This window comes from Solanum pennellii, chromosome 1 (assembly GCF_001406875.1).
Source record: "Solanum pennellii chromosome 1, SPENNV200".
NCBI classification, from domain to species: domain Eukaryota; kingdom Viridiplantae; phylum Streptophyta; class Magnoliopsida; order Solanales; family Solanaceae; genus Solanum; species Solanum pennellii.
This window is the reverse complement of record NC_028637.1, coordinates 96,797,413-96,824,561: the sequence shown is the minus strand read 5'-3', so window position 1 is coordinate 96,824,561 and position 27,149 is coordinate 96,797,413. Positions and strand designations below refer to the sequence as shown.

Here is a 27,149-nt window from a genome sequence, read left to right as displayed (position 1 = left end):
TTGCTTATCTCTCAACAAGCGATCACTACCGAGCTGGATGAATCATCACAATCCTTTTTGGAGGCAACGACTCCAAAAATGATAGTGAACAACACTACCAGGATGATTATCAAAGAGATGAAGAAAATGCTTAACAAATACAGTAGTTAACCAACAGCGTAACTAATAGATTAGCCTACAAGAGCCACACGATGATACTCGTCAATGTGGACAAGTGGGAAATTGATTTCAAACTTAATATTCGGCATCCTTCATTCATCAGAAATATCACATAACTCTTAGCTAATACACAATTTGATTCATTTAGAGTCTGTTTTCGTGACATTAGATAGCTATGATTTTTGTTCGTGTTATAAATTACTGTATGTATTCCTCTCATTGAGATTATCATTCTTTAAGCTGAAAGAAACTGTTGCGAAGTAGTTCACTTTTTATGTTGATATATGCAGTATTTGATTCGATCCATTGGGCAGGACACAATAGAAACCGAAGGAGTGGGACTTCAAAAGCAAGTATGAAAAGTAGAAAAAGAAGATGAAGGAAGTACAAATTTAGCCAAGGGTTCAAGAAGCACCAAAATGGAAAACTTGGAGCTTCCTACGATTCGGCAAATGTTTAATCTGCGAAGGTATTGTTTATAGTGTTAGAGAGGTCTCGTTCAAGAGTTTTTACCCTCTCCGCTGGGTACCTTCGCATTCATCTACTTCTTTTAAATTAAAAAAATCATGTCAGAAATCAGATCCGATAATGAAGCAGTCCGAGCCAGAATGATTCAGGCTCGCAGATCTGGATTCAGAAATCGATATCCGAAAGCAAACTTGGCCGAATGCGCATTGTATTTTAGCGCTTCGTCCATAGGACCTTCGATAAATATCAAAACTCAGCAATCAAATTACAAGGAATTTTTTAATAGATGTTTAATCGAACTAAACAGAATAGAAGATCTGCTCAGGGAATACGAACCATAGAAGATAGAACCTCATCTTGCGGAGATGAGAAACATCACCGCAATCCGATAATTTCTTCGTTTCTCTTCATAGCAGCAGCAAAATATTCAAGCAAGTACAAACAAAAATACCTATAGCTATTGAAAAATACAGGGCGGCCACTGCTAGTGCTGCTGGCTAAACTCACGGCCGCCAACTTAACCCTAGGGTTTTGACGCTTCCACGATGATAATATATTTCATGGGTATCGCGCTTTATATAAAGCCGTGCTGCGTTGTCACTGACCCTGTAAATGTGAAAAATATTCAATTTGACCCATGAGGTTCTCTTAGTTCTTAATGGGAGGGCCTCTTTAACTTCTCAAGTTTACAAGAGCCCCTTTGCTAGTTTGTTTGAAATTATCAACAAATGACTAAAATATCAACCTTGTATGAGAAAACTTACGAAAATTATGTATTCGTGTCAAAAAGGTTAGATGCATGTTTAATTGTTATTCCGTTTATTTTAATTTATCCGATATAATTTAATTAAATATGAAATTAAAAAATATGGAAAAAATTTATCATGTTTAAAAATTATTCTTAAAAAAATAAATTTTTAAATAGAAGATTACACTTTTATAATTTTTTGTCAAATAAGTGAGATCCAACGTATAGGTAAAATTTTGATAGTGTAATTAAAGATTTTATCAAATAAGAAAATGTGATCAATTTTTTTTACCTATCTTATATAGATTAAAATATAATAATATAGTATTTTTTTAAGATAAAGGCAAACCCATTTTTACGGGTGTCAAGTGACACCCTTTTGTTTCAAAATTACATTATATAATAATCAATTTTCTAGTGTTACCCTTATCTATGTATTTCTAGAAAATTAATAATTAAAAAAATATTTCTTATAATCTTCTTTGAGTACCAATTAGAGAGAAATATTTGAAGTTTACCTTATCTAAAAATTAGAAATTTTACTAAATAGCTGAACTAATATTTTTGAAATATTTAAATAAATATAAAATATTTTTTTAAAAAAAAAAGTCGTAAAATGATACATACCTAATCAATGAGATTGTTATGAATGTCTTTTAAGATATTTTTTCAATTTTGGGGGAAAAAGATCTCGACAGTTATTGATGAGAGAAATTTAAAATTAAAGAAGAAAGAATTAGACAAGAAAAAATTGAGATAAATTCAAAATTAATTTAAGGCACACTTTATTTACGAAATATAGACATTTTAATAATTATTTTAAAGTATAAATATTTTTAATAATTATATTATATTTTTGACTAGTTAGCTAAATTTTTTTTAAAAAAATAACTAAAATCTTTTAAAGCTTTCAAATATAAATAAGGACATGTTAATTTTTAAGGCAATCACGCTCCTTAATCTCCTTCAACCTTGCATATATGGTTAATAATAATCAATTCCGTAACTAAGCCCGATTGAACTGACATTTGCTTATCTCTTAATAGATCCATCATCCAACAAGATCATTATCGTTGTCTTCGTCATTTTTTGTGAAACTTAACAAAGACGATAGTTGCAGACAAGATTTTTGCGGAGTTGGATGAATCATCACAACTACAATGGAGACTTAATATGTGCATTCCCTAAACCATTAGGTGCAAGGCACTATCATATTGGCAGAGGCATTAGCCCTCCACGACACAGAATTAAAGATTTAGTTTAGTGATTAAGGTGTTGTGAAAATTTTTTGAAATCATGTGTTCTAGTTTTACTAGTTTTACATCCCTAACTATTTGGATACAACAATTTTATAATCAAGCTTAAAATAAAAATGATGTTTTTATTGAAAAGTAAATAACTTAAAATTAAAACAATATTGTTATTAACAAGTAGAAATCTTAGTGTTATTGACAAGTAAAGTTAGCTCTAGTGGCCACCTTCAAACCTAACTAATAGATTAAAAATTTAAGTCATACTGAATAATAAGTTATTGATTCGTTTGATAAGCTAGAGAAAAAAGGGTAATTCAAACTTACATCACATATTTATATTTTATAATTTCTTTACAATATTTAATATGTTGATACTGATAACTTTATTAAAGTGTTTGAGTGATTAAATTTTACTTTTGTTCAAAAATTAACAAGATTGGATATTTTTTATTTTGCTATGCACTGTATTATGTAGTTTGTACAACACCCTTTTTAAAATGTTGACATTGTTAATGATGAAGGATGAGCATTGATTATGTTAGTGATTGAGAAGGAAACGTTTGTGACCCGAGAAGAATGGAAGAGGTAATGGACGAGTTGGGGTCATGAGTTGACATATTATATGTTTTACATTTAGTTAAAATATCGTTATCATATGAAATTAGATAAATAAAAAAATAACATTTGATAATATTTTTTATGAAAAAATACAGCAAAACAAAAACATATGTATGAAAAATATTAATAAGGCAATTTATTGGCTAGATGAACTTTTAGCTAATATATACATTAAATAAAAAAAAGAAAACGAGGGAATAAATACCTATGAAAAAAGGAACTGCGGGTTTGCATCTGACCCGTAATTAATTAAAAGCACGCATGAAAATGAAATACAAAAAGTTTGAGTGTGATTTCTTATTTTCCAGATCTACCCTATAAACTCTCCATAAATGTAAAATGGACCACATTTCATCTTCCATTAAAATTTGTAACAGAAAGATCTTCGCCAACCCCTAAATCCTATCATTCAGATTATTGCCCGAGCTCATTCGAACACAAATTTGTGCATTTAGGTTGAAAGATGTGGAGTTCAATCGAAAATTTAAAGGAGAATCTCAACAGGATCGCTCTTGAAATTCACGATGAGGACGACGAAGATGAAGAAGAGCTTTCGATTTACAATTCAGATGATCGTTCGGATACTAATTCATCATCTAATCGGAGAATTTCTAGGAATTTCAGTCGTTCAAAGACACCGACATATCATTCACCAATTGCCAATGGTTTCGATTCTGTTAATAATCCGGAGGTATTTTTGAGAATCTATAATTACTAATGAAACTGACCTAATTAGAAAGAAGTTGGTAAAAAAAAACATATAGCCATACAGCCGATCCCAACTAATTAGGGATTAAGGTGTAGTTGATTGAGTGTCCGGTCGATGCTTATTGTTATGCTGTCTTTGCTATATAATGTAAAATGCTTCACTTTAGTTATATAAAGGGGAAAAGGGATCCACTTTCTTGTTGGTGTTTGTCTGATAACCCAGATATTTGTTTTTTCCAACTTGTAAACTCGGTGGATAATGGCGCGGCAGCCCTCTACCCTTCTCCACTGGAATACTAGACTTGGTTGATGTAGGTTCGAACTTGTGGCGAGTGTCCACCACACTTTCCACCCCGTATTATCTAGAAAGTGTTTAGTTAATTACATTTCATTTGCATGGTTGTTATATATTATTCATAATGTATTCTATTGTATTGTGTTATCTGTGTCGTACTATATTGTTTTAATGAACGAATGTTTGGATGGATAGATTGTATCGCTATCTGGTATTACATAATCTTCACTCATCAATAATTTGAAGAATAAACCTACAACAAAAGTTGAGTACAAGGTAGAACTACTATTTAAACCCTTCGAGATGGCCCAGTGGTTTGAGCTTGGGACTTCCATGTTGGAGGTCTCAAGTTCGAAACCCTTTGTCAGCGAAAGCAAGGGGTTTGCTTTCTGGGTTGAGCTCGTCGCACAAGGCTTGCCTAGTGCGGATTACCTCTCCTATGTGATTTGCGAGCTTTTGCATAGGTGCGGTAGGAGCGGGTTTTTTATCATGTGTGCACCCAAAGCCTGTGTGCACCCAAAGGGTAGCGGCTGCGGTTTCCTTTGTTATAAAAAAACAACAACTACTATTTAAGGTAGGGTGATTGATAAAATGAGGAAAAAAGGTAAAAACGTGATCACACCAAATCAGTCGCTAAAAATGGACTTTTCGTCCTTACCTAATGATGCATTTAACATTACGAGACAATAAAGTTTTAGTAACAAACAAAACAAACATTGTATTTGAACGAATAGCACAGTACAATATAATAGGTAACAACCACCCAAACATTATAGATTTTTTTTGATAACCACGGTGTCCGCCTGTCCAGCCAGCTTGAGCGCACCTCCGTTTCATTGGATTTGAACTTGTGGCCTCACGGTTCTCTACCCACTTCATTGATCACTAGGCTACATCTTTGTGACTTATTTTCAGATTGTGTAATGTTGATAATTTTGAGTTTGATCATATTGGCTGAGACCGTCCATGTGAGCTTCACAAAACATAGCTAGTGTGTTAGGATGGAGGTTGAGAGCTGTAGTAGGTTGACAACCTAATGTAAATATAGTCCAACTGTAATTTTATAAGGATGTCTCTACCTAGGCACGTGCTACCTGAATAATGTAAAATGGCCATAAATAATTCATGCAACTATTTTTTTTAAAAAAAAAGTAGTTTAAAAAAGAATTCATACAGTTGAGCGCATAACTAATTTGGGATTGAGGTGTAGTTGATTGGTCAATATTTATGTGCTTGAGAGAGCATTGGGAGTTCCATAGATGAATGTATTGTGCTGAAGTTATGCTCTCAATACACTTCTATGTTATGTTGATGATTTTCATGTTAGTTAATATGAAAGAAGAGATATAATATGTTGGTTGGAATGGATTCATTGGCAACAGTAATGTCTTGGAGGTTGAAAAAGACTCCACATATCAAGATTTTCTTATTATGTAATTGTAAGGCCTGTTTTGTTTATGTTATTAGGTTGTAATTATTGGATAACTAAAAATAAATTATTGATTAAAAACAATCAATTTCATTAGAGTTTATATTAACTTTAAAGCTGGATTGCTTTGTCACTTAAGCGATTCTAAGATTGATAAGTTGGCATGAAGCAATGTATACAAAATGTTACAATGATTAAAAATAATCAATTTCATCGCTATAGTAGTCTTATATTAGCTCTAAAGCTGGATTGTAATATGTCACTTCTAAAACTGGTTTAGTATAAACAATTGATGAGCTAGATGAGATAATCAGAGAACTAATTGTGCTCTCTTAAATTGCAATTTAGCTTATATGTCCCAGCTGTTCTTTAAATGCTATTTCATCGGAATTCTTCTTAGGTTTTGATAACCTTCTCTTTTAACATCATTATTAGATTGTGAAATTGATTGACAAGACACTCTAGATGAGAAGGGACAGGGCTGAAACAAATAAAATTGTATTAAAAAAAGATCACTTTGTTTGGAATCTAATTTTGTTGTGGCAGATTACCTATGGTTGTTTAAAATTCTTTTTTCCTTTTTTTTTTAAGGTGGCACATAATTAATTTGGGATGTTTTATTTGTTTTTGTTGCAGATAGAGAAATACAAAACTGAAATTAAGAGACTTAAAGAATCTGAGGCTGAAATCAAAGCATTATCAGTTAATTATGCTGCTTTATTGAAGGAAAAAGAGGTAACCAAGTTTTTATTTCCTTTTTGCAGCTTAACATGATATCTCATATAGTAGAAAAAACAAAAGCACTTAATGGCCAAATGTCTTCAGACCTTCATTAATTGCAAACAAATGAGGCCTAACTATCTCTCACATTGCCATTTCTTGGATTTCCTATTCCTCACACTGAGGAAGACCTAGGGTAGGCTATTTTTGGTGTTCATTTGAAGAAAGAATGAAGAGCTTGTCTGGAAAAGAGAAAGCAGCAGGAAGTTACGTGACTTACAATAGGCTCTATTTGAAGTAGATAAAAAATATAAGGATGTTTTCTAAGAAATGAAAATACTACAAGAATGTAGTTAAATTGGGCGGTGAGCCAATAGGGATGATCTTTTTTTAAAAACACTTGGATGTTCCATTAACTTGTGGTTAAAACTTTGTAACTGTGCTACTTTCTCCAAAAACAACAAGTAGAAAAAGAAGAAGTGTCTACATAACGTGCGTAAAAACATGATTTTCAATTGTCTAGCGACACTTGCCCATGACTTTTGCTGCACAATTGTCATTATACTTTTACAATTTGAAAAGTCACTTCTACAGGATCAAGTTTCAAGGTTAAATGAAGAAAATAGTTCATTGAAGCAAAGCCTACAATCAAGTTCCTCTCCAAGTGCATCTAGAAGCACACATAAGGTAGCTATTCCTTTAATAAAGCTTTTTCTTTTATTGGTATTTCGTAAATAAAGTTTTTTTTAATGATTATTTCTGCTGCTTAGTGTTTAATTTTTCAGGATACCCATACATATGATGGATTTTAAGTGATTGTTTATTTATAGTTAGTTGCTGAAAACATTCTTTATGTTACCTTTTACTCTGAAGACAGCAATATTGAATGGCGAGATAATTGTCTTCTCTATATCCTTAGCGTTCTTATCTCTCCCTACCCTTGACCAAAAATATCCTCTTTATTTAAAAAACTCACCTGATGTTCTGGAAGTAAAATGCACCATTTTTAGAATGGTGCTTAGTGCCAATTATGAGGTGTAATGATCTATTAGATTTTTTACAGACACATGTGTCTGCACCAGTATGTTCAGATGGTGTTAGTTGACCTAAAGAAAGCATATGATAGAGCAAAAAATTATCTGGTGGTTATCAGAGAAAAAAGCAGTCCATGTTAAAAATATAACTGGCATAAGTGATCCTTATAAAAAAAGGCATAAAGGATATTTATGAAGTAGCAATAACTAGTCTGAGAACAATAGTAGGAAAGATAAAGGAGTTCCCACAACCGTGAATTTACATCAGGGATCAATGAACCCTTACTTGTTCACCCTAGTTATGAATGAAGGGGCGACTTGTTTCACCCTATCTTACCAATATTATAGTTGCTTGAGTAAAAAAAATATTTTAGGGCTAGACAATAGTTACAGTGTATTAAAAGGAATTTCAAATCTTTTGCCCTAATCTATGATCTATTTAGATGTCTCTTTTCCACCTCTTCTCCTTTAAGGTCTTACTGTTGTGTGACAGAATTATTCTGCTTTCAGTTACTGTTCAATTTCACATATATATGCTTCAACTTACTGTATTAGGTAGTGACTGATATTGTCTGTTTTTTAGGGGAGCAGTGATCAATCTCCAAACCGTCAAAGCAAAGTTTTAGCTAATCGTTCCTTTGGAAGCCGAACAAACAATGGGTTTTCTCCGAAACAGGATGGGCTAAGCAATGGAACCACTTTTGGCAATGAAAAGGTAAATGGGCTACATTAGTCTCTTCCCCCTTATAATGAGCTACTGTTTGGGTCACCCTTTCATGTGGATGTTTAGAATAATGTTCATTGTCACCCCAGGGCTTTGACCTATGGTAAGAGTGCAACATGTGACGTGTTGGTTATGGGCATGTCATGGTTTCAAACCCTACCTCAAACAAAAAACTTGTTAAGTGGAGAAGGCTAGAGGGTTGGGTCCAGTATCCACCGAGGTTTTGAACTGTGGGACACTAGTGGTCAGTGATTTCTTAGTTGAAAAAAATGTCCACTCTAAACAATTATAAAGAGCAACATTCACTGTTATAATAGGAAGAACTCATTGCTCTGCAAAACAGCCTAGTTGTGCTATTGTATTGGGACAAAACGTCGCTCATACTGTAGATATTTTCTAAAAGAGATATGTACATACTTTTTGTTTGTTGGCTATTAGTAGCCAAAATTTATGATCTGCTTTTACACTAACATTTATGTCCAATGAGGGTTAAATATGCATCCTATTTGTTCCACTTAACATCAAGTAGTGAATATTGCTAATTCATATCGTATAAGCTTTTAGCAAATTACACTAATTTATTTGATTGGGGATTGAGAGAGCAATTTACAAGATTCAATATCCTTTTCTTGTCCCTACATTATGCACTAGTGCTATATAAAAGAGTTTTTGGAAATATAATGAGTAATGTCACTTGACCTCTTTTTTTTTCCTAGTTATTTTTTGTCCCTCATTACCAGATTCTATCTTCGATTAACAAGCTTCACAGAAATTTGTTACTGCTTCTAGGATCTTGCAGATTTGTTGGAAGAGAAAAATAAATCTCTGTCAGCCATGCAGGCATCTCATAAGCTGCAAATAAAACAGTTAGAAATGAAGCTTGATAAAGAACATGCAGAGCTGGCAAATATGCAAATTAGGTTACAAGGTATTTAATTTCTTGTGAGTATTGGCTGTTATAATTTTCTAGCAGTTCAATTGATTATGCAGTCTGAAACCACTTCCATCCTCAGAGGAGCAGAATTTGAGCTCGACATGCCAACATGAGCTGAACTCTTTAAAAGCAGACAGGGATAAAGTGAGTGCCATCTTTTGCTTTTTATGTATTGATGCATATGTGTCCTTGCATCGTATGGTCATAATTTGATAGAATGTTATATTCCAGTCTTTAACTTGTGAAGTTTCCCTCTTTCATTACGTTCTATCGTTTACTGTTTCTTTCGCCTATAACTGAATACCTTTGTTTGTTAATAGTGCATCATTGATTCCATTTATAAATTGATCTTTTTGGAAAACTATTTATTCTGGTGTGTGATCATAGGCTTTTCATTTTTGTTTCCATTTGATCCGATCTTGTTGGAGCATATCAGGTCTCTTCACTAGTACCTTGGTTTGCTTGGCCTTTTGAGTCATTTATCAGCAGTCACTGTACTTGGTAATACAGCCTACCATTTTGAGATGATCCTACATCTCCATCTTGTGATCAGTCTATCAAAGACAATTAGAATTAGTCACCTTGACAATATACTTTGTTTAAGTTATGTAACTGGAGGCTTTTCTCAAAGAGAAACTTATGTTTGTAGGCTGACTATGTACTTCGGCTGAATATACCAATACCTTTTGTCATCTTTGTATCTTCACCCGTTGCGTGAGAAAAGTTTTGGTAGTTCACACTATATCTTCATGCATGATGGCATGCGCAAGCACATGTGTATCCCAGTTTTCTTGCTTTGCTTAACATTATAGCACTCTTTGCTAAGTTGTGCTGCTTTTGACTTGTCCTTTCTACACGCCTTACCGAATCCAGCTTCTGCTGTCATACTGATATAATTTCCTTTTCTCTCTCTGTACATTGTATCTCAGATGACTGCGGAGATGGCAAAAATTCGTACTGAGCTGTCTCATAAAGTATCTGAATTAAAGCAGTTGCAAATGGAGCTTCATGAAAGAGATAACAAAGAATCAAATGAAGCAGGAGACGGTCTGAGAAGAGTGATAGAAACACTGCAAAAAGAAAACAGTAATCTAAAGGTTAGTGTTGTGGCATTTACATATTTTGTCTTCCATCTATCATCTATCAGCCTCTTTTCTTTGCGCACTGGGAAATCTGAAGTGATCTTTTAGTTCCTTCATTATCAAAATACAACTGGCAAATCTTGATTTTAGACATGCCTTGACATTTTCTCTTGCAGAACGAGAAAGATAAGTTAGAAGCTTCATTGAAAGCAAATGGAGTTACTTCAGCCGATAGAAGTAACATCAATAGTATAAATGAGGTTGGTTTGTTTTGGTGACCTTTCGGACTCACTTTCAGTTTTTTGTATTTGCTGTCTTCAATACTTCACTGTCTAAATTATTTTTTGTATTGTTTCTTATCTACTCTTTTGTTTTAGAAGGTGCATCCTATGGAGGTATTTCCTGAGAAGGAAGAAATGAAGAGGTCTTTGCAAAATTTGGAGAATGAATTGAAGGAAACACGCCGGGGAAGGGATAAAGCACAAAAAGAATTGAAACGTCTTAAGCAGCATTTACTTGAGAAGGTTAACAGTGCATGATGAGTATACTTTTTTTTGAGCTTCAGAGAATCTGGGAGGGTTTTATTGGTTGACAGTATCTCTATACAGTATGTTAATAATAGCAGTTGCAGGAGTGTCTTCGCAGAGTTGGCACTCTAGATGTATTATCGATGTCAGATCATTTTTTTATTCTTATCCTATTTTGCATCTATGATTTCGTGCTGTTATAGGATATTAATGTGGATGGAGTATGTCCTTTCATCCGTATACTGTTAGACTCTTCTGCCCTCAATGAACTTTTTCTTTTCCTGATAAGTTTTGCCCTCATCTGGTCTAGTGACCTCCGTGTTAGGTTTCATCGTAGTATATATGTTTCTTGGTTTTCTTCTCCATGTTAATATATCTCATGTTATAATCAATTTAACTTTGTATCGATTATCTGCATTTGTGGATGATGATTTAGTCTCTCATCTATATTCACTTTAGAGAATATACATGGGTGACATTGGAATAAGCTTTTTGTTGCTAAAGTACAAGATAGTTTTTAATGCTGCTGTTCTTGCAGGAAATGGAAGAATCAGAAAAGATGGATGAGGACAGCAAGATTATTGAAGAACTACGTCAAAATAACGAATATCAACGAGCTCAAATATTACAGTTGGAGAAAGCTCTCAAGCAAGCAGTTGCAGGTCAAGAAGATGTCAAAACCCTTAATTATAATGAATTAAGGAAGTCAAAGGAAACGATCGATGAGCTAAATAAAAGATTAGCCAGCTGTTTGAACACAATGGAAGCCCAAAACATTGAAGTTCTTAACCTACAAACTGCTCTTGGCCAATACTACGCTGAGATTGAAGCCAAGGTGAACTCTAATTTACACCAATTCTCTGGGGCTTTGGTATAGTAGTATCTTTCTATTCTGCTGCAAAACAAATAGAAAATTCTCAAACCAATTCTCTTTCTAATTTATGCGTTATTTTTTTATCTACAATTTGATATGTCCAGGAACGGCTTGGAGAAGAATTGGTGATGGCAAAGGAGGAATTACATAAAATGTCAGGGCTTCTGAAGGTATTATCCATTCTCAATGTGTTCCTGGACGAGAGTAAATTATTATGTCTGAAGACGTTCATTATGCTTTCATAACTTCCTATAATGTGACAGCCCTCAGGACAGCATTTGAACTGAAGATGTGCTTTATCAAACATCTGATAGATATGAATTAGAACTTAAAATGGATGTCTTTTAGCTTATATATTTCATAAGTTCCTATAGTTTATAGGTATTCCAAGTCCAGCAGAAAATGCATAGAAGCTTTTGTAATTTGTGCATAATTAGAGCTAATTTAAGAGCATATGCTCATTTTCATGACTTCATCCAACCTTCCGGCTCATAGTTTCTATTGCTCTCTTTCTAAACGTGATTTATGCTTCCATCAGGATGCTTACAATGAGTCAGAAACATTAAAGAAAGAGAAAGAAGAGGTGTTAGTGAAACTTTCGGACATGGAAAGAAGACTTTCTGAAGGGAAGGGCCGTATAAGTAAGCTTGAACAAGACAATGAAAAGCTACGGCGAGCTGTTGAACAGAGCATGACCAGGCTGAATAGGATGTCACTGGATTCTGATAATTATGTCGACAGGTGAGACTTTGTCAAACCATGGAAGGTTGCATATTTTTATCTCTTCTAACATTTGTCTCATGATTCTAACATCAAAATCTATCAGCTACGAAAGCTGATACACGTGTGAGATCTTTCGCAACAATTTCTTTTTTCCTGTTCTAATTTTTGCTGCCGCAGTAAAGATGGAGATGAAAATAAAATAATACTCTTACTGGTATGTTGCAGGTTTGATAACCATGTATTACACCTGTTCAATAATCATCTTACCTATGAAGCTCATGCCTCTGGTTTGAGAATATTATAATAAAAGATTTGCCACTTTTATAGTTTGGTATGCGGCAACCTGTAGTCATTAAACCTTTATTTTTGCTGCAAAACTTAAAGTAGCTTAGTCATACAGAAATAATATCAACAAGGCAGTGGATGGATGAAGTGCTGTCATATGCATCTATAATCTGATATACTCACTTGTTTAGTAATTTATGAAATTGCCGCTGCAATCTTATGAAGTCACCTTGATTTGTCATGTGTTGGCTGATGCAACAATATTTAGACTCTAGGTTCCTCGTTACTTTTTTGACATTCTTCCCATGAATATTCTGGTTGAACCTTAGATGCTACATCAGACTGTTTCTTCCCACAGTCAAAGAAAACAAGCTCTCAGTCTACTTTTTGGTCCTTTTCCTATGTCATCATCTCTCTGCTACTCGGCCAGTAGTGAATTACAGTTGTTCTAACATTGTTCAGTAGTTACCTTACAGTGGTTTGAAATATTTTAAAACACAATTCTGTGATGTGCAGGCGGATTGTAATCAAGTTACTGGTGACCTACTTCCAAAGGAATCACAGCAAAGAGGTATGAATAATCTCTTAACTAGTACGAGGCAGGGGGAGGGCTTGGATGAATACTTAACCCATTGGTAGTTATTTGTGCGTTGAGAAGGTCTGACCTGGTCGCAAAAGGAAAGAGTGAAGAAGACAAATCAATGGGAAAACTCATTTTCATCCTAAAGATTCCATCTATCCAGGCATATATTCACAAGGAAAAAAAATAAAAATAAGCTAGCACCAAGTTAGCGCTAGTACATTAATATCGTCAGAACCCTCCTATACATAAAAGCAAAAGGAAAGGGCTCTTCTTTACATTTATCCGTATAATGAGTTGATGAAATTTACCGAGCTATTTTCATCTTTGACTTCTTGAAGATCAACCAAAAAGCCAAAAGTCATAAGCATCTAACCTTAATCTTTCTGTAAAAAATCTGCTTTTCTTTCAAAACATCTTGCATTTCTTTCCTTCCATAATATCCAACAAACAAAAGCTGGTGTGGTATTCCAAATCTTTCTCATAGGTTTCTATGAGAAAGATTAATGACCAGATAAGACTTGCCAAGGACAGTGAAGGAATAAGCGGCTGGATTTTTCTTCACTACTGTTACACATAAAGCACCTGTTGCATGATGAAAACCCTCTCCTCTGTTGTTCGTTTCTGAGTCGGGCACGCCTATTGCGCAATCAACCACATATAACAACAAACTTTTAGGGGGGCCTTGGAGTTCCACACTTGTTTCCATGGCTAGCTAGTAGGATTGCTCCCCTCACTGCCTATTGTTCTATAGCACGAATTACCATAAAAGTTCCATTCTTTTGCCTAGTCCGGAGGTACTATTAGAAACCTCAACATGTTGTGCCACTTTGTTCAAATACTCCAAAAAGAGAGCAATCGAAACAATTCCTTCTGAAACTAATAGACCAGCTACTACCATTTCAGGTGTTTGAGAAGAAGTTCTGTGTTAGTGGTGAAGTCCCCTCGCTGCCAATTGTTTTATAGGACGAATTTCCATAAAAGTTCCATTCTTTTGCCTAGTCCAGAGGTACTATTAGAAACCTCAACATGTAGTGGCACTTTGTTCAAATCCTCCAAAAAGAGAGCCATTCTTAGTACCTTCCAATTGAAACAATTCCTTCCGAAGTCTGTGTTAGTGGTGAGTGACCTTCCCAAGACATGCCAAAATCTTGTATTTCTACCATTCCCCACCTTTATCTTTGTGTTGGTTTCTGAAGACTGCCACAAACTGCAAATAGTTTCCAGAGGCCTAATCCATGGGAAGAATTAACTGGACTTGTGTTAAAGATTCCATCTAGCCTTGGTAGCACTATTTTACAGTTTACTGACCCCGAAATCATTTGAAGTTTTTAATTTAGGTGGGGTATAAACAAAGAAGATATGCAACATTTATGTATATAATGGAGGACCTTGAGGGACCTAATTGTGAGGAAACACATTATTGGCCCTAGTGGGAGAATTGTTGGATAATAGGAGGAAAGGGTTTCTGTTTGATGCATGTATTTATATCTCAAATCTTTTCAGGTTTTGGATCTTATGGTTCGTATGCTAGGATTCTCTGATGAAGACAAGCAGAGGATAGGCATGGCTCAGCAAGGATCTGGTAAAGGTGTTGTCCGGGGTGTCTTTGGTCTCCCTGGCCGACTAGTTGGTGGCATCATGGGTGGAAGTTCAGTACCTTCTACTACGGCATCAGATCAGGTAAATTCCTGTTCCACTGATCATAGTGCTTTCTTTTACTTAATGACTCCTGTCAAGTGGAGATAGTAACCTAGAAAAGTAACTAACAGAAATGACATTGGCCTATTAGTTTTCTTTACTTTGGCTCTAAATTACTCAAATTCTTCCAATTTATTAACTTCCAGAAAATGGTGTATCTTCCATTTGTTGTATTTCTTCATTTTGAATTAGTTGGCAGAAGTAATTGGACCCACATATACGTTTAAATATGCTGTCAGTGGAACTGTGAAATGAATATGTCTCAGCACTTGCTGTGGTACAAGGCTGTAAAGTCAACTTTTGATGTACTACTATTAGAATGCAATTCTTTGTTTTCCCCTGTAGTCCTGCTTAAGTAGATTGATGCATCTTGTAGAGTTTCGTATCATCTCCATGCTACTTCACTGTTCTTATTTTTGATTTATTTTTCATTGAGTTCTCTGTTTCTGTGCATGTTTTCTGAATATTTAGTTTGCTGGAGAAATGAGGAAGGGGTATAAATATTGGTTTAGTGAAATATATAGATTTCAAATGTATCATCAAATGAGCGTTTAGTTTCTTTGGACTTGTTCTTGTTTACTATAAATAGGTCCTTAAATTTGACTTTTGTTGCTTTGCTTCTGGACTGTCAATGCAGTCCTTTGCAGATCTCTGGGTTGATTTTCTTCTCAAGGAGAATGAAAGAGAGAAAAGTGAGGCTGTCGAAGCTGACAATGGAAATACAGGAGATCAAATCAAGGGTGCAGATGCAACCCCAGCAGAACATAGGTCACATAATGCTGGTGGTTCGTTTGTTTCCCCGAGACCACAATATTCTCCTAAGCACAACCTGCCTCCTTTGGCACCAAATTCACGGCAAGTTATCCTGCCACCTGAGCAATCCGATACCGAATTCTCAACAGTACCTCTTACCCCATTGGAAACCAATTATGATATCTCAAGAGTACCTAGATACTGATAGCATTGCTGTAACTAATAGGAGGTATATATTTTGCTTGTGTTGTATTGCAATTCTTTTGTTCAATCAATTCTTTCCAAAAATGAGTACCTTACTCTATGCATTTGTTTGATGTAATCTTAATCTTATGGCCGAAGCTGCCTACACATCAAAGGAAAAAAAGAAACAAAAAGAAAAAGATCAACGGAGCTTTTGATATTTTTATGAACAAAAATATAACCTGCTTGGATGTCTTTATCACATTGATTTTTTACTTATCTCGACCAGCACAAAGACAATAACTGAAGAGCTCAAGATTTTACAGCTTACACCAATTATTTGACAAGCCTTATATCTTCATTTCTTCCTGTACACATACCAGCCCTAATCCAGTAATGAAACCACAAACCGGAATCAACCAACTGAACAATAAACGGATCAAATTTGATTCAGGCTGCTATGGATCAAACAGGTCGGACCATCCCAGTTGATACAAGTGAAAGCAATACAAACAAGTGCACAAGAACACAATGTAAATTTTGTTGAACTTATACAATGACATCTTGTGAAACGACAGTCAAATACAGACTACTCTACCCAACTGTTTCTAGATTTATCCCCAATTTAATAAAACCCCAAATACAAGTAAGGATAACACTCAGCCTCACGTAAATACAAGAGAAGTACTATTACATTCTGAAATCTCTCTAGCGGAACGAAGCACCACATTATCTAATCTTTCTTCTTATCTTTCAGTGGTCCTCTTGGAATTTTACTCAAAACCTTCTCATCAAACACAGCATATTGCTTCTTGATCTCGTGCATTGCTTTCTCGGCTAATGGATCCACTTTATCTTCATATTTCTCATAAAGAACAGGAACGGTGTGGAGGAGCACAAATGCTGCCAATTTGGAAGGAGGATCAACAAAATGAGAAGCAGTGACAAAAAAGGAAAAAATAAAAAGATACATCTAATAAACTTCTGAACTTACATATATAGAACAGTGTCAAAAAGTTGCACCAGCTACCAACAATTGAGAGGATCCACAAACCAGCAATCACCTGGTAACATGGGCAAGTTTTGGTAAGTAAACAAAGGTGAATGAACGCCAAAGAAATTTCACATATTTACTCTTTTGTGCCATCATACAAGATCAGAAAAAAAAATTATGCTAAAGAAAAATAGAAACAAGCACCTTTGGTAACTTATTTCACAACAGATTGATATTATGAACCTTTGGGGTGTTGAAATTTGGGAAAACCACAAACATGGTAAAGAACAATTTAGCCTTCTTATCTGGCATGAATGGAACAGGCTAAAGATCTCGAGACTTTAGACATACTCTAAAACTACATGTCCAACTATGTTATCTAATGTCTCTAGAAACAACAACAGAACCTAAATACTGTCTACCAAGTCAGGATCAATAATAGGAGAGGGGAGTTAGCATGCAGGGCTGCTAGATGAGGGAAAGCAGACATATATAAGATGAAACCCAACGGAAGATGAACACCAATCGATCTCCAGAGGTGGATGAGGGAAGGCTGTGTCACACTAACGGACATCACCAATTACAGCAAACATTCCAATAAACTACACTCAGGAAAGAGCAGCAGGAATGGCATACTTACAGCAAGAAATTTCTTCAGTTCTCTCCCTGATGCGATTTCTCTCAGTAGATCAAGAGCGCGATTAACTTCGATCCTCAGGGCAGAAGCCACCTGAAGGATGGGGCCCTCTGGAAGGTGGACTTCTGGGATATGAGGTGGTTTTCTGTCAAGATGATAGGAACACATCCTCAGGAGTGTGTTAATATAAATTGAAGAAGAAGCTAAACTAAGAACTGGATAAGCTTACTTGTTAATAAAGGTGGTTGCATTTGACCACAAGAACAAGACCGCTAGAGTGATGATCAAAATGTGGCAGATTAAAGTGAGCAGGTGGTACTCGAGCAATTCGAAAAGAACCCAGATAGCAGTTGCTCCACCAAGTACAGTAGCAGATATCTTTTTGTTCCTCCACAAGAATACATCAGCAGCTGCAACAATAAGATGCATATTCAATCAATCACTCAACTATGTCTCAATCACAATTTAATTGGCATCACCAATCAGATACTTATCCAAACAATACTAATATACATGAAAAGGATCCATCTGCTCAACTTAGATCAGACAAAGAACTCATGGTCCCTCATTTGATCTAAGCAAATCCAGATGTTAGAGCAAAAGCTTTTTCCTTTTGGGTAACCCTTTTTCAAATGACATTTTTTTGTATCTGAAGATACTTCGTGAACTCTAAGCCGTAATCAGCTCTCTCACCACCAATCATTAACCAAATATTCGAGTCCTTTGATATATAAATAATCAAACCAAGAATATTAGGTAGCTCTTGCTCTAAACAAACACGTATACAAGCATTACAATAAGTTTAGATCTAAATATTCTTTATGATACCTCAAGAAGCCTAAACTGTAGTAGAGAGATTCAAGACCTCAACCACCTATCATTTTCATTTCAAAAAATTCAATCCTTAACCTAAAGTACGTAAATTTTGAACTGTTGTTTGCTCAATTGACTTAAAAAAGCATCTGCACGAGCATGATAATTCATTTGGATCTGAAAATTCATTAAACCCTAAAGCTTCATCAATTCCTCAACAACCAGTCACTTCAACTCCAATAGTTTAACACAACTACTGGACTTAGATATTCTTCAAGGTCCCCGGAAAAAAGAACATATCCTTTAAGATCCGCCAAACGCCTAGAGCCCGATCAAATTCAGCAACCACCAATCACACTTGGATCAGGAAAAAGATCAATCTTCACAATCGAAAAAAGCACATAGTGTAAAATATTTGAACTCTTGATCGCTCAGATGCTGTTAAGAAACACGTTACTGAACCTGAATATTCTTTACGATCCTCACAAAACCCGGAAAACCCTCTCAACCGCCAAATCCAGAATTTTCAGTCTATAAACAAATAAATATAGAAAAGTTCAAGTAAGTAGAGAAATAGATAACAAAACCATACGTTTGCCTCCACCGAAAACCTTGTGAACCGGTTTTTCCCTTCCGAATAGCCTCCAAACTTTGTTCTTCAACGTCTCCGGCTCCGGCTCAACCTCCGATTTCACTGCCGGTTTCTTCGTCTCAGTATCTGATTCCGACGACGACGAGGAATCGTCACCGTGAAACTTGTCGGCGATCTTCTCCATCAACGACTCCCCTTTAGGATCCGAATTCTCAACGTGCTCGGCCATTTTCTGATTCAGAGCTCCGATTCAATCAACCGAATACTGAAAGTGAAAAAGAAACGACTGTACTGCCGAGAAAATTGTGAAAAGATTGATATTTATGTTTTTGAAAACGGTGAAGTGAACGAGGAATGTCCGAGCCTAAGGCTCGGCTTTCCGAACCTAAATTTAGTTAATTTTGAAATACCCCCTCCCCTTTTTTTCGTCCAAATATAGAAAAGAGATTATATAGAAATTTGTACTTCAATGATGCATCGTAATAAATTATTAGACCTTAACTTCAATCACAGATTTTAAGATTTAAGATTGTTCAAAATCTACACTATTTTAATATGTCAAGAATAAAAAACAATTATGAATTTTTTCTCATATAAGTAAACCTTTTGCATTACTATTTTCATGTGTTGAGAATAAAAAAACAATTAATTGTCTTCACCCAAATCTTTTGCATGTATATGCTTATTTTATATTAAATAAGAAGTAATTTTGATGTGACTTTGCGTGATGTCTAGCGTGAGTCATAAGTTTATTGAAAATAATTTTTTTATTTTATAAAATTTATATCTTATTCTATTAAAAATGAAAAATAAAATTTATATATATCTCATTTATGAAGAGGGGGGTGGCCGACTAGTGATGAATGAGGGGGACACGTGTCGGAGAAAAGTAGGGCTTTTGATGATTTGGCGGTGGAGATTGGACTTTAGTAAAGCATTGTGGGCTCCACGTTACCTGGAGATCAGATTGAGAAAGTAACACCAACACTTTTTTTTCCTCATTTATTATTTGTAAAATAAATTCCCTTTTACAGCATGTTGCATATACAAACTTCAACTATATAAGAGATGAAAATTGAAAAGGTAAAGTAAAAGAGAGAGAAGAACAGCAAATAAAACTATATAAAGAGAGAAAAACAGCACAAAAGGGCCAAAATGGTCCCTAAAAGTAGAATGGTAACAATTTTAAAAGAAGCGAAAACAACGATATATTAGACGTAAAATTTATAAAGTAAAATCTCGATAAAATAAATAGTAGACATAACTTTCTCCTATCTTAAAAGTAGATAGATCGTCTTTGATAGATCCTGGATCAATGAAACATAAATAAAAGTATTTAAAAAAAAATTAATATAAATAAAGAAGTCATGACAAAATACTAAAAAAGACAAAGCACAAATAACATTCATCAAGATACCATTTTTTAAAAAAATAATCCTAGATAATAAATTCATCACCTAAACTAAACAAAAAAAAAAACAACTAAAAGTCGATCTCTGATGCAACCCCATCACATAGGAAACACGGTAGGAATCACAAGCAAAAAATTCAGCTTTCACCAATAGGTAAAAGTTCAGGTAAACAATCAATTTGATTTGATTTTAGCGCGATGAAAAAATTAAAGAATTCAATTCTAGTAGTACTATCTTAGGAATTTGGTCCATCTTTCTTTGCCCATTTGTTCTAGCACTTCTCAATTCTCACTTTTACAAATTAGGCCCATCCAAAATGTGCCTAATTGACGTTAGGCTACACCTTTGGGCCTTTCAAACTTAAAATGGAATTACACAAAGATATGTCATAGTAATTTGTAAATCAAATACATCAAATATCATCAATGTTGATTGAAGTAAACTATAAAAATCATCACATTGACGAAAAGACATCTTTTTTTATATATATTAGTACAACAATTATTGGTAACGTTGTAATGTACTCACATTGTATCCTATCTATTGTTTGGATGAAAATGTATAAAATCGACGAACAAAATCAGTACCAACATTATTGTATGAAATAAATATAATTCATCGGAAAGGTCTTGGTGGTTTTTCTAGCACTGCAGAGAAGAACACTTCACTATCATCTTTATCTATCTTAGGAACAACAAGCCACTTATGTTGTTTATACCTGAGAATCTTGAATGCCTCTAAATAATCATTCAACTCTTCCTTCAAACAGAAAAAACTATCAATCCATATAAGTCCACCAGGCCTCAAAACTCTATCGAAGTCATACAACACGAAATCCAGGAGCACAAAATCAATCCATCCATCAAGAAACCTTGTTGTGTGAATCAAATCTAGAGTGTTATCGAAGAATGGTAATCTCTGATTTATCGTCATGTAAAGAGGAATTAGCCCTCGAAGAGCAATCATCTCGTTGAATGGTGCACCGAGGTTAATTGTTGCAGAGACTATAGTCACGTTGTGCTCTCTCATTCTAGCAGCAAATGTGCCCGTGCCAACGCTGAAATCCAGTCCAATTCTGATCTCTCCAGGCTTCAAATTAAGCACTTCTGCTATCAATATATCAGCTGTCATTTCTGAATTCGCGTCTTGATATGAATGAACAATCCATCTTGGAGACTCATGATGTGTAAGATTGAAACAATCTGTGCATTTGAAAAAACCTTTTACACTTGAATTTCTAGCTAAACAAGTGAAATTTTTGCATCTGTATTGACTCCATCTAACATTTTTGTCATCAGGTAACTTCCAAATTGATTCATTTATAGGATATGGTTTATTATACAATTGAGGAGCTCTAGCAAAACATCTTCTTCTAGGTAATGGATCACATCCATGAACCATAAGTTTCTGTGCTAATCTCCAATCATCATTACACATTTCGCCAACGTCATAATCCATGTACTCTTCGAGCTCCGATTTCATTGAGAAACAAGCATGACCTATGCTAGTAAATGTACCATTAGCACCCATAAAGTTCTGTTTTTTCAACCTGTTTGGTTTAATCCTCACATATTTTCGAATTTCTTCAGTTAAGAAATATTCAGCAGGTTCATTTACCTGTTCTGTTTGTCTTGATAAGGAATGTAACACTGCTCCAGGCTCACTGTTTTGTACTAGTGAATTCTGTACTGATTCAACTAGATTTAAAATATCTGCTAGAAAAATAGCCTGTTTTCCGAAAACTTTTTCATTTGGCAGCTGTCTCAAAATATCAATCTCATGTTGGATCTTCTGGATTACAGTATCCAGTGTTAAATCGACGTGGTGATTGATAGTATAACAGTTGATTGAAGTGTTACAGTTGCAGAAGGAATTCGAAGCTAGAAAAGATCGAAAAGAATAAATTTTGGAGAATGTAGCCATACATATAAGAAGAGCAAGTATACAGAGTATGAAGATTAACCTGTGTATCCCTCTCCATGCTCCCAATTTCTTTATGAGATTTGATTTACGCATCTAGTCTTAGTACTATAGAGATCGAACGATAAATTCCTCTGCAAAACCTGAACAAATTACAAATGTGGCAGCTAATCAAGAGAGAAATGATTGAAGCAATTTCAACACTACTTTATTGAGTAATCATATGGATTATAATGAAGATTAATTTATTATAGTATGAAGATCTTGAGATTAGAGTCCACATGTTGCATTAACTTAAGATGTACTCTTCAAGTTCTTGGGAGAAGTATTTTACCTTATCAGTCCGCATTCTCAGCAAAAATATTCAAAACTTTATCTACTCTGAAGTCACTTTATAAAAATTTAATGTCATAATCATAGTCGGATCAAGGATGCAAAGTCTATAGATTTATCGCGGCTTGAGAAAAGTTCCAACGTATATATGGATTAATCAAAGGCGCAATAATCTGCTGCATTTGCTACGACTAGTGGTAGCTTGTTTGTTGGTGAAAGTGCATTTCTCACAAAGAAAGTCAGTACTAACAAAGTAGGAATGAAGTTTGTAACAAATAAAAAGCTAAGAATGCCATGTTAGATTTCTTAAACTAGCATGATTAAAAGTAAGACAAGTGAATAGTAAAAAGCAAAGGAAGCTGCATTTTCAATGTGATGGAGTGTACTGCAATATACGACGAAATAACATATCATGTATAATCTCATAACTGAGAGTGAAGAGAATATAGGTAGACTTACTTTTAACTCGAAGTTATTTCGATAGACTCTCAACTTAAAAAATCAAGAAAATAGGAGAGAAAAAGACACAATAAAATAACAATACGACAATACTTTACTATCTTTCATCCTAATCCTCGACCTCACTATACAATATATAAATAAAAATAAGTAGACAAGATGAAGTATGAAAGTCAACAGTGCAATATATTTCTATTGGAAAATAGAAGAGAGACATGGCATAAAAGAAATACTAGACAAAAGTGACACCAATCCCAAAAGTAAATCTTGAAAGTCTTTAAAGAAATGAGAGGAGGAGGAGGTTTTTGTTTCTTTTATTGGAAAAATAAAAGGCAGAGCGCATCTTCATATCGTTCAATGTGCATGGAAAAAATGCATTCACAAAGACCAACAAAAACTAAAAAAAATTAAAGCAGCCATCAAAAGTTCAATTGAAAGCCCATTTTAAGTCCCACCTCCTATTCTCTTTATGACTGGAAATTGGAATACACCTTTGATCTCCTTTTTTTTTCTAAAAAAAATAATACTAATTTTATTACTAATAATTTTGCTGAGCCAGTATTTGATTCCATTTTTTTTAATTTAATTTTTATTACTAATATTTTTTTGCTGTGCCAGAGAAGGGAATTTGATTCCCCCACTAATCATCACATATATCAGTATTGTTCTTTCAATTTTATTCTTCTTTAAATAGAGAAAGTTTTACCTAATCAAATAACTATTAAAGAAATACCTCTTTTTACGAGATATTTTTATTAAAAATAAATTAATTTTGTGTCGAAACTAAAACCATCATTTGTTTAGAAAAGATGGAGTAAGGGTTCTTTCCTAGCCTAATTATACAGAACATCATTTGACTTCAACTTACCTGGTGGGAATTACTTTTTAGTGATTGTTTATTCGCGCACCTAAAGAATAGCGATTGCGAATTTTATTAGTAATAGAAAATTGTACACAAACATGAAAAAATTAAGCTATTGTTTATTCTATGCGCACCTAAAAAATAGCGACTGCGAATTTTCCTAGTAATAGAAAATTGTACACAAACATGAAGAAATGAAGGAATAATGTAAACTCATGTGAGGTTAAGATTAACAAAATTATTCTTGAATTAGATTGAAATGAAAATTTGACCAAAGGAGTTAAATTATATAGAGCTTAATTTCACCTTTTACATAAACAAACTTAAATCATGGCACTGGAAATTCCCATATTGTTATGCTTGATATTCTCAATCATCCATTCTGTGTAATCAAGACAAAATAATCACAACACCAAAGCAAATTTCACCTCTAAGAAATGATTTAACCCTAACAGTAAAAAGGGCAAAAATGAAAAATGTAAGTTCCAAAAGATGACTAATTTGACCCTAATAACTAAAACTTTTTACACTTCCAAATTGCCGAAAAAATCAATCACATTCCAATTATCATACTCTTCGCCGGCCATCGGAGTATTGAGAAAGAGGGACGACCTCCGACAACGGCGTAGATAACGGCGTCGGCAACGGCGAATTCCGGCAAACTGGGCACGAAGCATTCAATTTCAACCAGGCATCTAAACACATAACATGAAAATAATGCTTACAGTCCGGCATCATCCTCAGCATCTCCCCATCCTTATACTCACACAGGCATATAGGGCAAACGACATCGTTTCCATTTCCACTTCCGCCGTTCCTTTTGGAGTAAATCAGCTTCGGGTACGAATTGATTACCACTTGATCAAGCCCCAACGTTGCGTTTTGTGATAATCCGTCGTCGTTTTCTTCATCATCTTCCGCTACGAAGATGATACGGGGTAGGTAAATTCCGTTTTCGATGTTGTTGTTGGGGTTTCGGGAATTAGCTCGAGCCTGGCGGCGGCGGCGGCGAGCAGCAGCGGAACGACAGCAGATGTAAGAAGCAAGGAGGACTGTAGATAGAAGAACAAGGAAACCGAGAGCTATGGCAATTGCGTAGCCGAGGCCGATGGTGCTGAGGTTTTGAGAAAGGGTGTAGGTAGAATCGGGTGGAGCTATGGTCACAGGTGGTGGTGGGGTTGGGCGGCGGAGGTCGGAGGTGGACATTGAGAAGGGAGAGAAGATGGGTTGAGAAGGTCCATGAGAAGAAAAGGAGGGTTTAGGGGTAGTGATAGGGTGGGTGGGTAGATAAAGTGCAGTTGCAGCTACGGCATTTAATGGTGTAGTTTGGAAAACAGAGAAGGTCATTTAATGGACAACATGGGGGGCTGATGACTGATGATAACAATTGCCCTCTACTTTCTCTCTTTAGTTTGGGTTCGACCATGAATCTTTTGCACCTCTAATTTCTACTTCACCAAATTTTGTTTCAAATTCCTATCCTCATTTATAATAACCTATCGAACAAAGTATTCGAAACACTCTTAAAATTTGATTAAAAAAATTATTAGTTTTTAATTTTTAATTATTATTTGCTTTAAAAATAATTATATATTTGACTGATTAGACTTAAATGTATCCTTAATCTTGCTACATAGTTGAAATACTTTTCTAAATTTTCGTCAATTTTAGGATGTTTGTTTTTAATATTTTTCTTGTCTTTTTTATAGAAAGTTGCACGTTTCTATAAGAGTTCGAGCCCATTTGCTTTATTACGTGACATATTGAGGATAATTTAAACTAAGTTAGTCAAGTAGAGAAACATTCTTAAGGCTATTAATAGTTCAAGACGAAACTAACAATTTACACCAAATTCAGTGTGCTTTTAATACTTTTCTCCATAATATATGTGTTAGAGTGGGTAAAAGGTCTCATATTGGTTGGAGAATAGACTGGTGGTCTCCTTATATAGACTTGGGCAATCTCGAGCTAACTTTTGAGGTTGAGTTAAGTCTAGGTGTAATATCTTAACATGGTATTAGAGTCAGGTTAATTTCGATTTAGACTTCCGGTCTACGCGTCAATTGGGCCTGGGCGTGAAGACTAACTTTTGATGTTGAGTTAGGCCCAACTGTCATGTGACTGTCCAAAAATGAATTATCGAGTAGGATTAGAATTTATTATACCAGATCATATTTTGGAAGTTCGATATGTAGTATTTATTATTAGGTAAAGGACAAAAATCACATACTTTTAAGGCAGAATTACCATTTGTTCCTTATAAGTTTATAATTACAAAAATCCCTCCAACTGATAAAATAATATAAACAATGATACATTAATCTAATGCGCGAGATACATTAATCTGTGCGAGATACATTAATCTGATGCGCTGATATATTAATCTGATGTGCAAAAATGAGATAATTTGGGATTTGTAAAACTAATAGAGGATAATGGTAATAAGAGAATTTAAAGGTGGGATTTTTATCATTTTTTCTTTAATTTTTTTTAACGATTATTAAATTGTTAAAAAAAAAACTTTGAAAATATCAATCTAATACCTAAAGTTCACCGCAAATGATAATGTTTATAGCTTTTTGTTTATGATAACAATTGAGGTGTTTACTTTTCTGCGTGTGAATAATTTTTATATTTATAATGATAAGTAGTGGTATTATGCTAAGCCTCTGTATTCTCCAAATATATCATAGTTAATTGATTTATATCAAATTCACCATGAAACAAAGTTTGAGAACTCTGACTATTTATTTACATTTGAATTTTGAGTCGTGTAGGGATGGATTGTTTGTTTATTATATATTGGAGAAAAATTGATGAGTGATTGATTGATATTTGTTGTTAAATTCATGAGGTAAGGACTTGATAATTAGAAATCTAAGTTTTATACGGGACAATATGTTAAATGTTGAATAAATTTATAAATATATGTTTCTTTGAATGTACAGTCATACCGAATTCTCCTATTGTATCATAATAAAACTTATACATAAATATTAAAATATTCACTTTTAATTAAAATTATGATATTATCAAAATTAAACTTTCAAATTATCAAATTGAATATCGGACAAATCAAGTATGATAGACCCTTCAAGATGTAAAGTAAGGGGTGGAACTACCATTATCTAAACACGGCAATAAAAATAACTTTTAGCATTAATAAATAGACTCATTAATAAAAAATGCTAAAGCCTTACCGGCACTGTTTAAAGTGTCATTAGATCTAATATCGCTAGGAACATAAACAAAGAATATTAATTATCGCTAAAAATATATATCGAACGACAATTGCTAATTAATGGCTGCTGAAACTCATATTTAATATA

The 27,149-nt window shown here is 34.4% G+C and overlaps 4 protein-coding genes and 1 non-coding gene across 6 annotated transcripts; 1 reads left to right on the top strand and 4 right to left on the bottom strand.

Moving 5' to 3' along the window:
• Window positions 1-545: 545 nt before the first annotated feature.
• On the bottom strand, window positions 546-696 carry LOC114075818. The gene has a single exon (XR_003576206.1). It is a non-coding gene; the product is annotated as a small nucleolar RNA snoR145 (small nucleolar RNA).
• Window positions 697-3,522: 2,826 nt separating this feature from the next.
• On the top strand, window positions 3,523-15,943 carry LOC107003395 (golgin candidate 4). 2 transcript variants are annotated; one of them, XM_015201729.2, is made up of 15 exons: window positions 3,523-3,937; window positions 6,315-6,413; window positions 6,993-7,085; window positions 8,016-8,147; window positions 8,946-9,084; window positions 9,170-9,234; window positions 10,020-10,187; window positions 10,349-10,432; window positions 10,553-10,696; window positions 11,238-11,534; window positions 11,678-11,743; window positions 12,112-12,314; window positions 13,098-13,152; window positions 14,668-14,844; window positions 15,500-15,890. In XM_015201729.2, exons 1-15 carry the CDS (start codon window positions 3,710-3,712, stop codon window positions 15,818-15,820), a joined length of 2,271 nt encoding a protein of 756 aa, XP_015057215.1. In that variant the 5' UTR covers window positions 3,523-3,709; the 3' UTR covers window positions 15,821-15,890. The 2 variants fall into 2 exon arrangements, with proteins under 2 accessions (XP_015057215.1, XP_015057208.1); XM_015201722.2 differs by having other exon boundaries at window positions 3,710-3,937; window positions 10,550-10,696; window positions 15,500-15,943.
• A 279-nt stretch (window positions 15,944-16,222) lies between these two features.
• LOC107003409 (reticulon-like protein B1) lies at window positions 16,223-19,255 on the bottom strand. Its single transcript, XM_015201737.1, has 5 exons — window positions 18,835-19,255; window positions 17,659-17,839; window positions 17,433-17,574; window positions 16,793-16,862; window positions 16,223-16,701 (listed from the first exon to the last, which is right to left on the bottom strand). Exons 1-5 carry the CDS (start codon window positions 19,061-19,063, stop codon window positions 16,532-16,534), a joined length of 792 nt encoding a protein of 263 aa, XP_015057223.1. The 5' UTR covers window positions 19,064-19,255; the 3' UTR covers window positions 16,223-16,531.
• A 1,571-nt stretch (window positions 19,256-20,826) lies between these two features.
• LOC107031656 lies at window positions 20,827-23,951 on the bottom strand. The gene is made up of 2 exons (XM_015233134.2): window positions 22,501-23,951; window positions 20,827-22,309 (listed from the first exon to the last, which is right to left on the bottom strand). The coding sequence occupies exon 2, from the start codon at window positions 22,260-22,262 to the stop codon at window positions 20,862-20,864; it is 1,401 nt and encodes a 466-aa protein (XP_015088620.1). The 5' UTR covers window positions 22,263-22,309; window positions 22,501-23,951; the 3' UTR covers window positions 20,827-20,861.
• Window positions 23,952-24,086: 135 nt separating this feature from the next.
• LOC107031808 (RING-H2 finger protein ATL67-like) lies at window positions 24,087-25,279 on the bottom strand. Its single transcript, XM_015233295.2, has one exon. It carries the CDS (start codon window positions 25,165-25,167, stop codon window positions 24,388-24,390), a length of 780 nt encoding a protein of 259 aa, XP_015088781.1. The 5' UTR covers window positions 25,168-25,279; the 3' UTR covers window positions 24,087-24,387.
• Window positions 25,280-27,149: the final 1,870 nt, after the last annotated feature.

Excerpts from the sequence above, each read along its gene's own strand:
- LOC107003395 (XM_015201722.2), top strand. The coding sequence starts at position 3,710 with ATGTGGAGTTCAATCGAAAATTTAAAGGAGAATCTCAACAGGATCGCT. Across the intron at positions 8,148-8,945 it reads CCACTTTTGGCAATGAAAAG|GATCTTGCAGATTTGTTGGA; the intron begins GTAAATGGGCTA and ends TACTGCTTCTAG. Across the intron at positions 10,188-10,348 it reads AAGAAAACAGTAATCTAAAG|AACGAGAAAGATAAGTTAGA; the intron begins GTTAGTGTTGTG and ends TTTCTCTTGCAG.
- LOC107031808 (XM_015233295.2), bottom strand. The coding sequence starts at position 25,167 with ATGACCTTCTCTGTTTTCCAAACTACACCATTAAATGCCGTAGCTGCA.
- LOC107003409 (XM_015201737.1), bottom strand. The coding sequence starts at position 19,063 with ATGGCCGAGCACGTTGAGAATTCGGATCCTAAAGGGGAGTCGTTGATG. Across the intron at positions 17,575-17,658 it reads GCAACCACCTTTATTAACAA|AAAACCACCTCATATCCCAG; the intron begins GTAAGCTTATCC and ends TCATCTTGACAG. Across the intron at positions 16,863-17,432 it reads AACTGAAGAAATTTCTTGCT|GTGATTGCTGGTTTGTGGAT; the intron begins GTAAGTATGCCA and ends CCATGTTACCAG.
- LOC107031656 (XM_015233134.2), bottom strand. The coding sequence starts at position 22,262 with ATGCGTAAATCAAATCTCATAAAGAAATTGGGAGCATGGAGAGGGATA.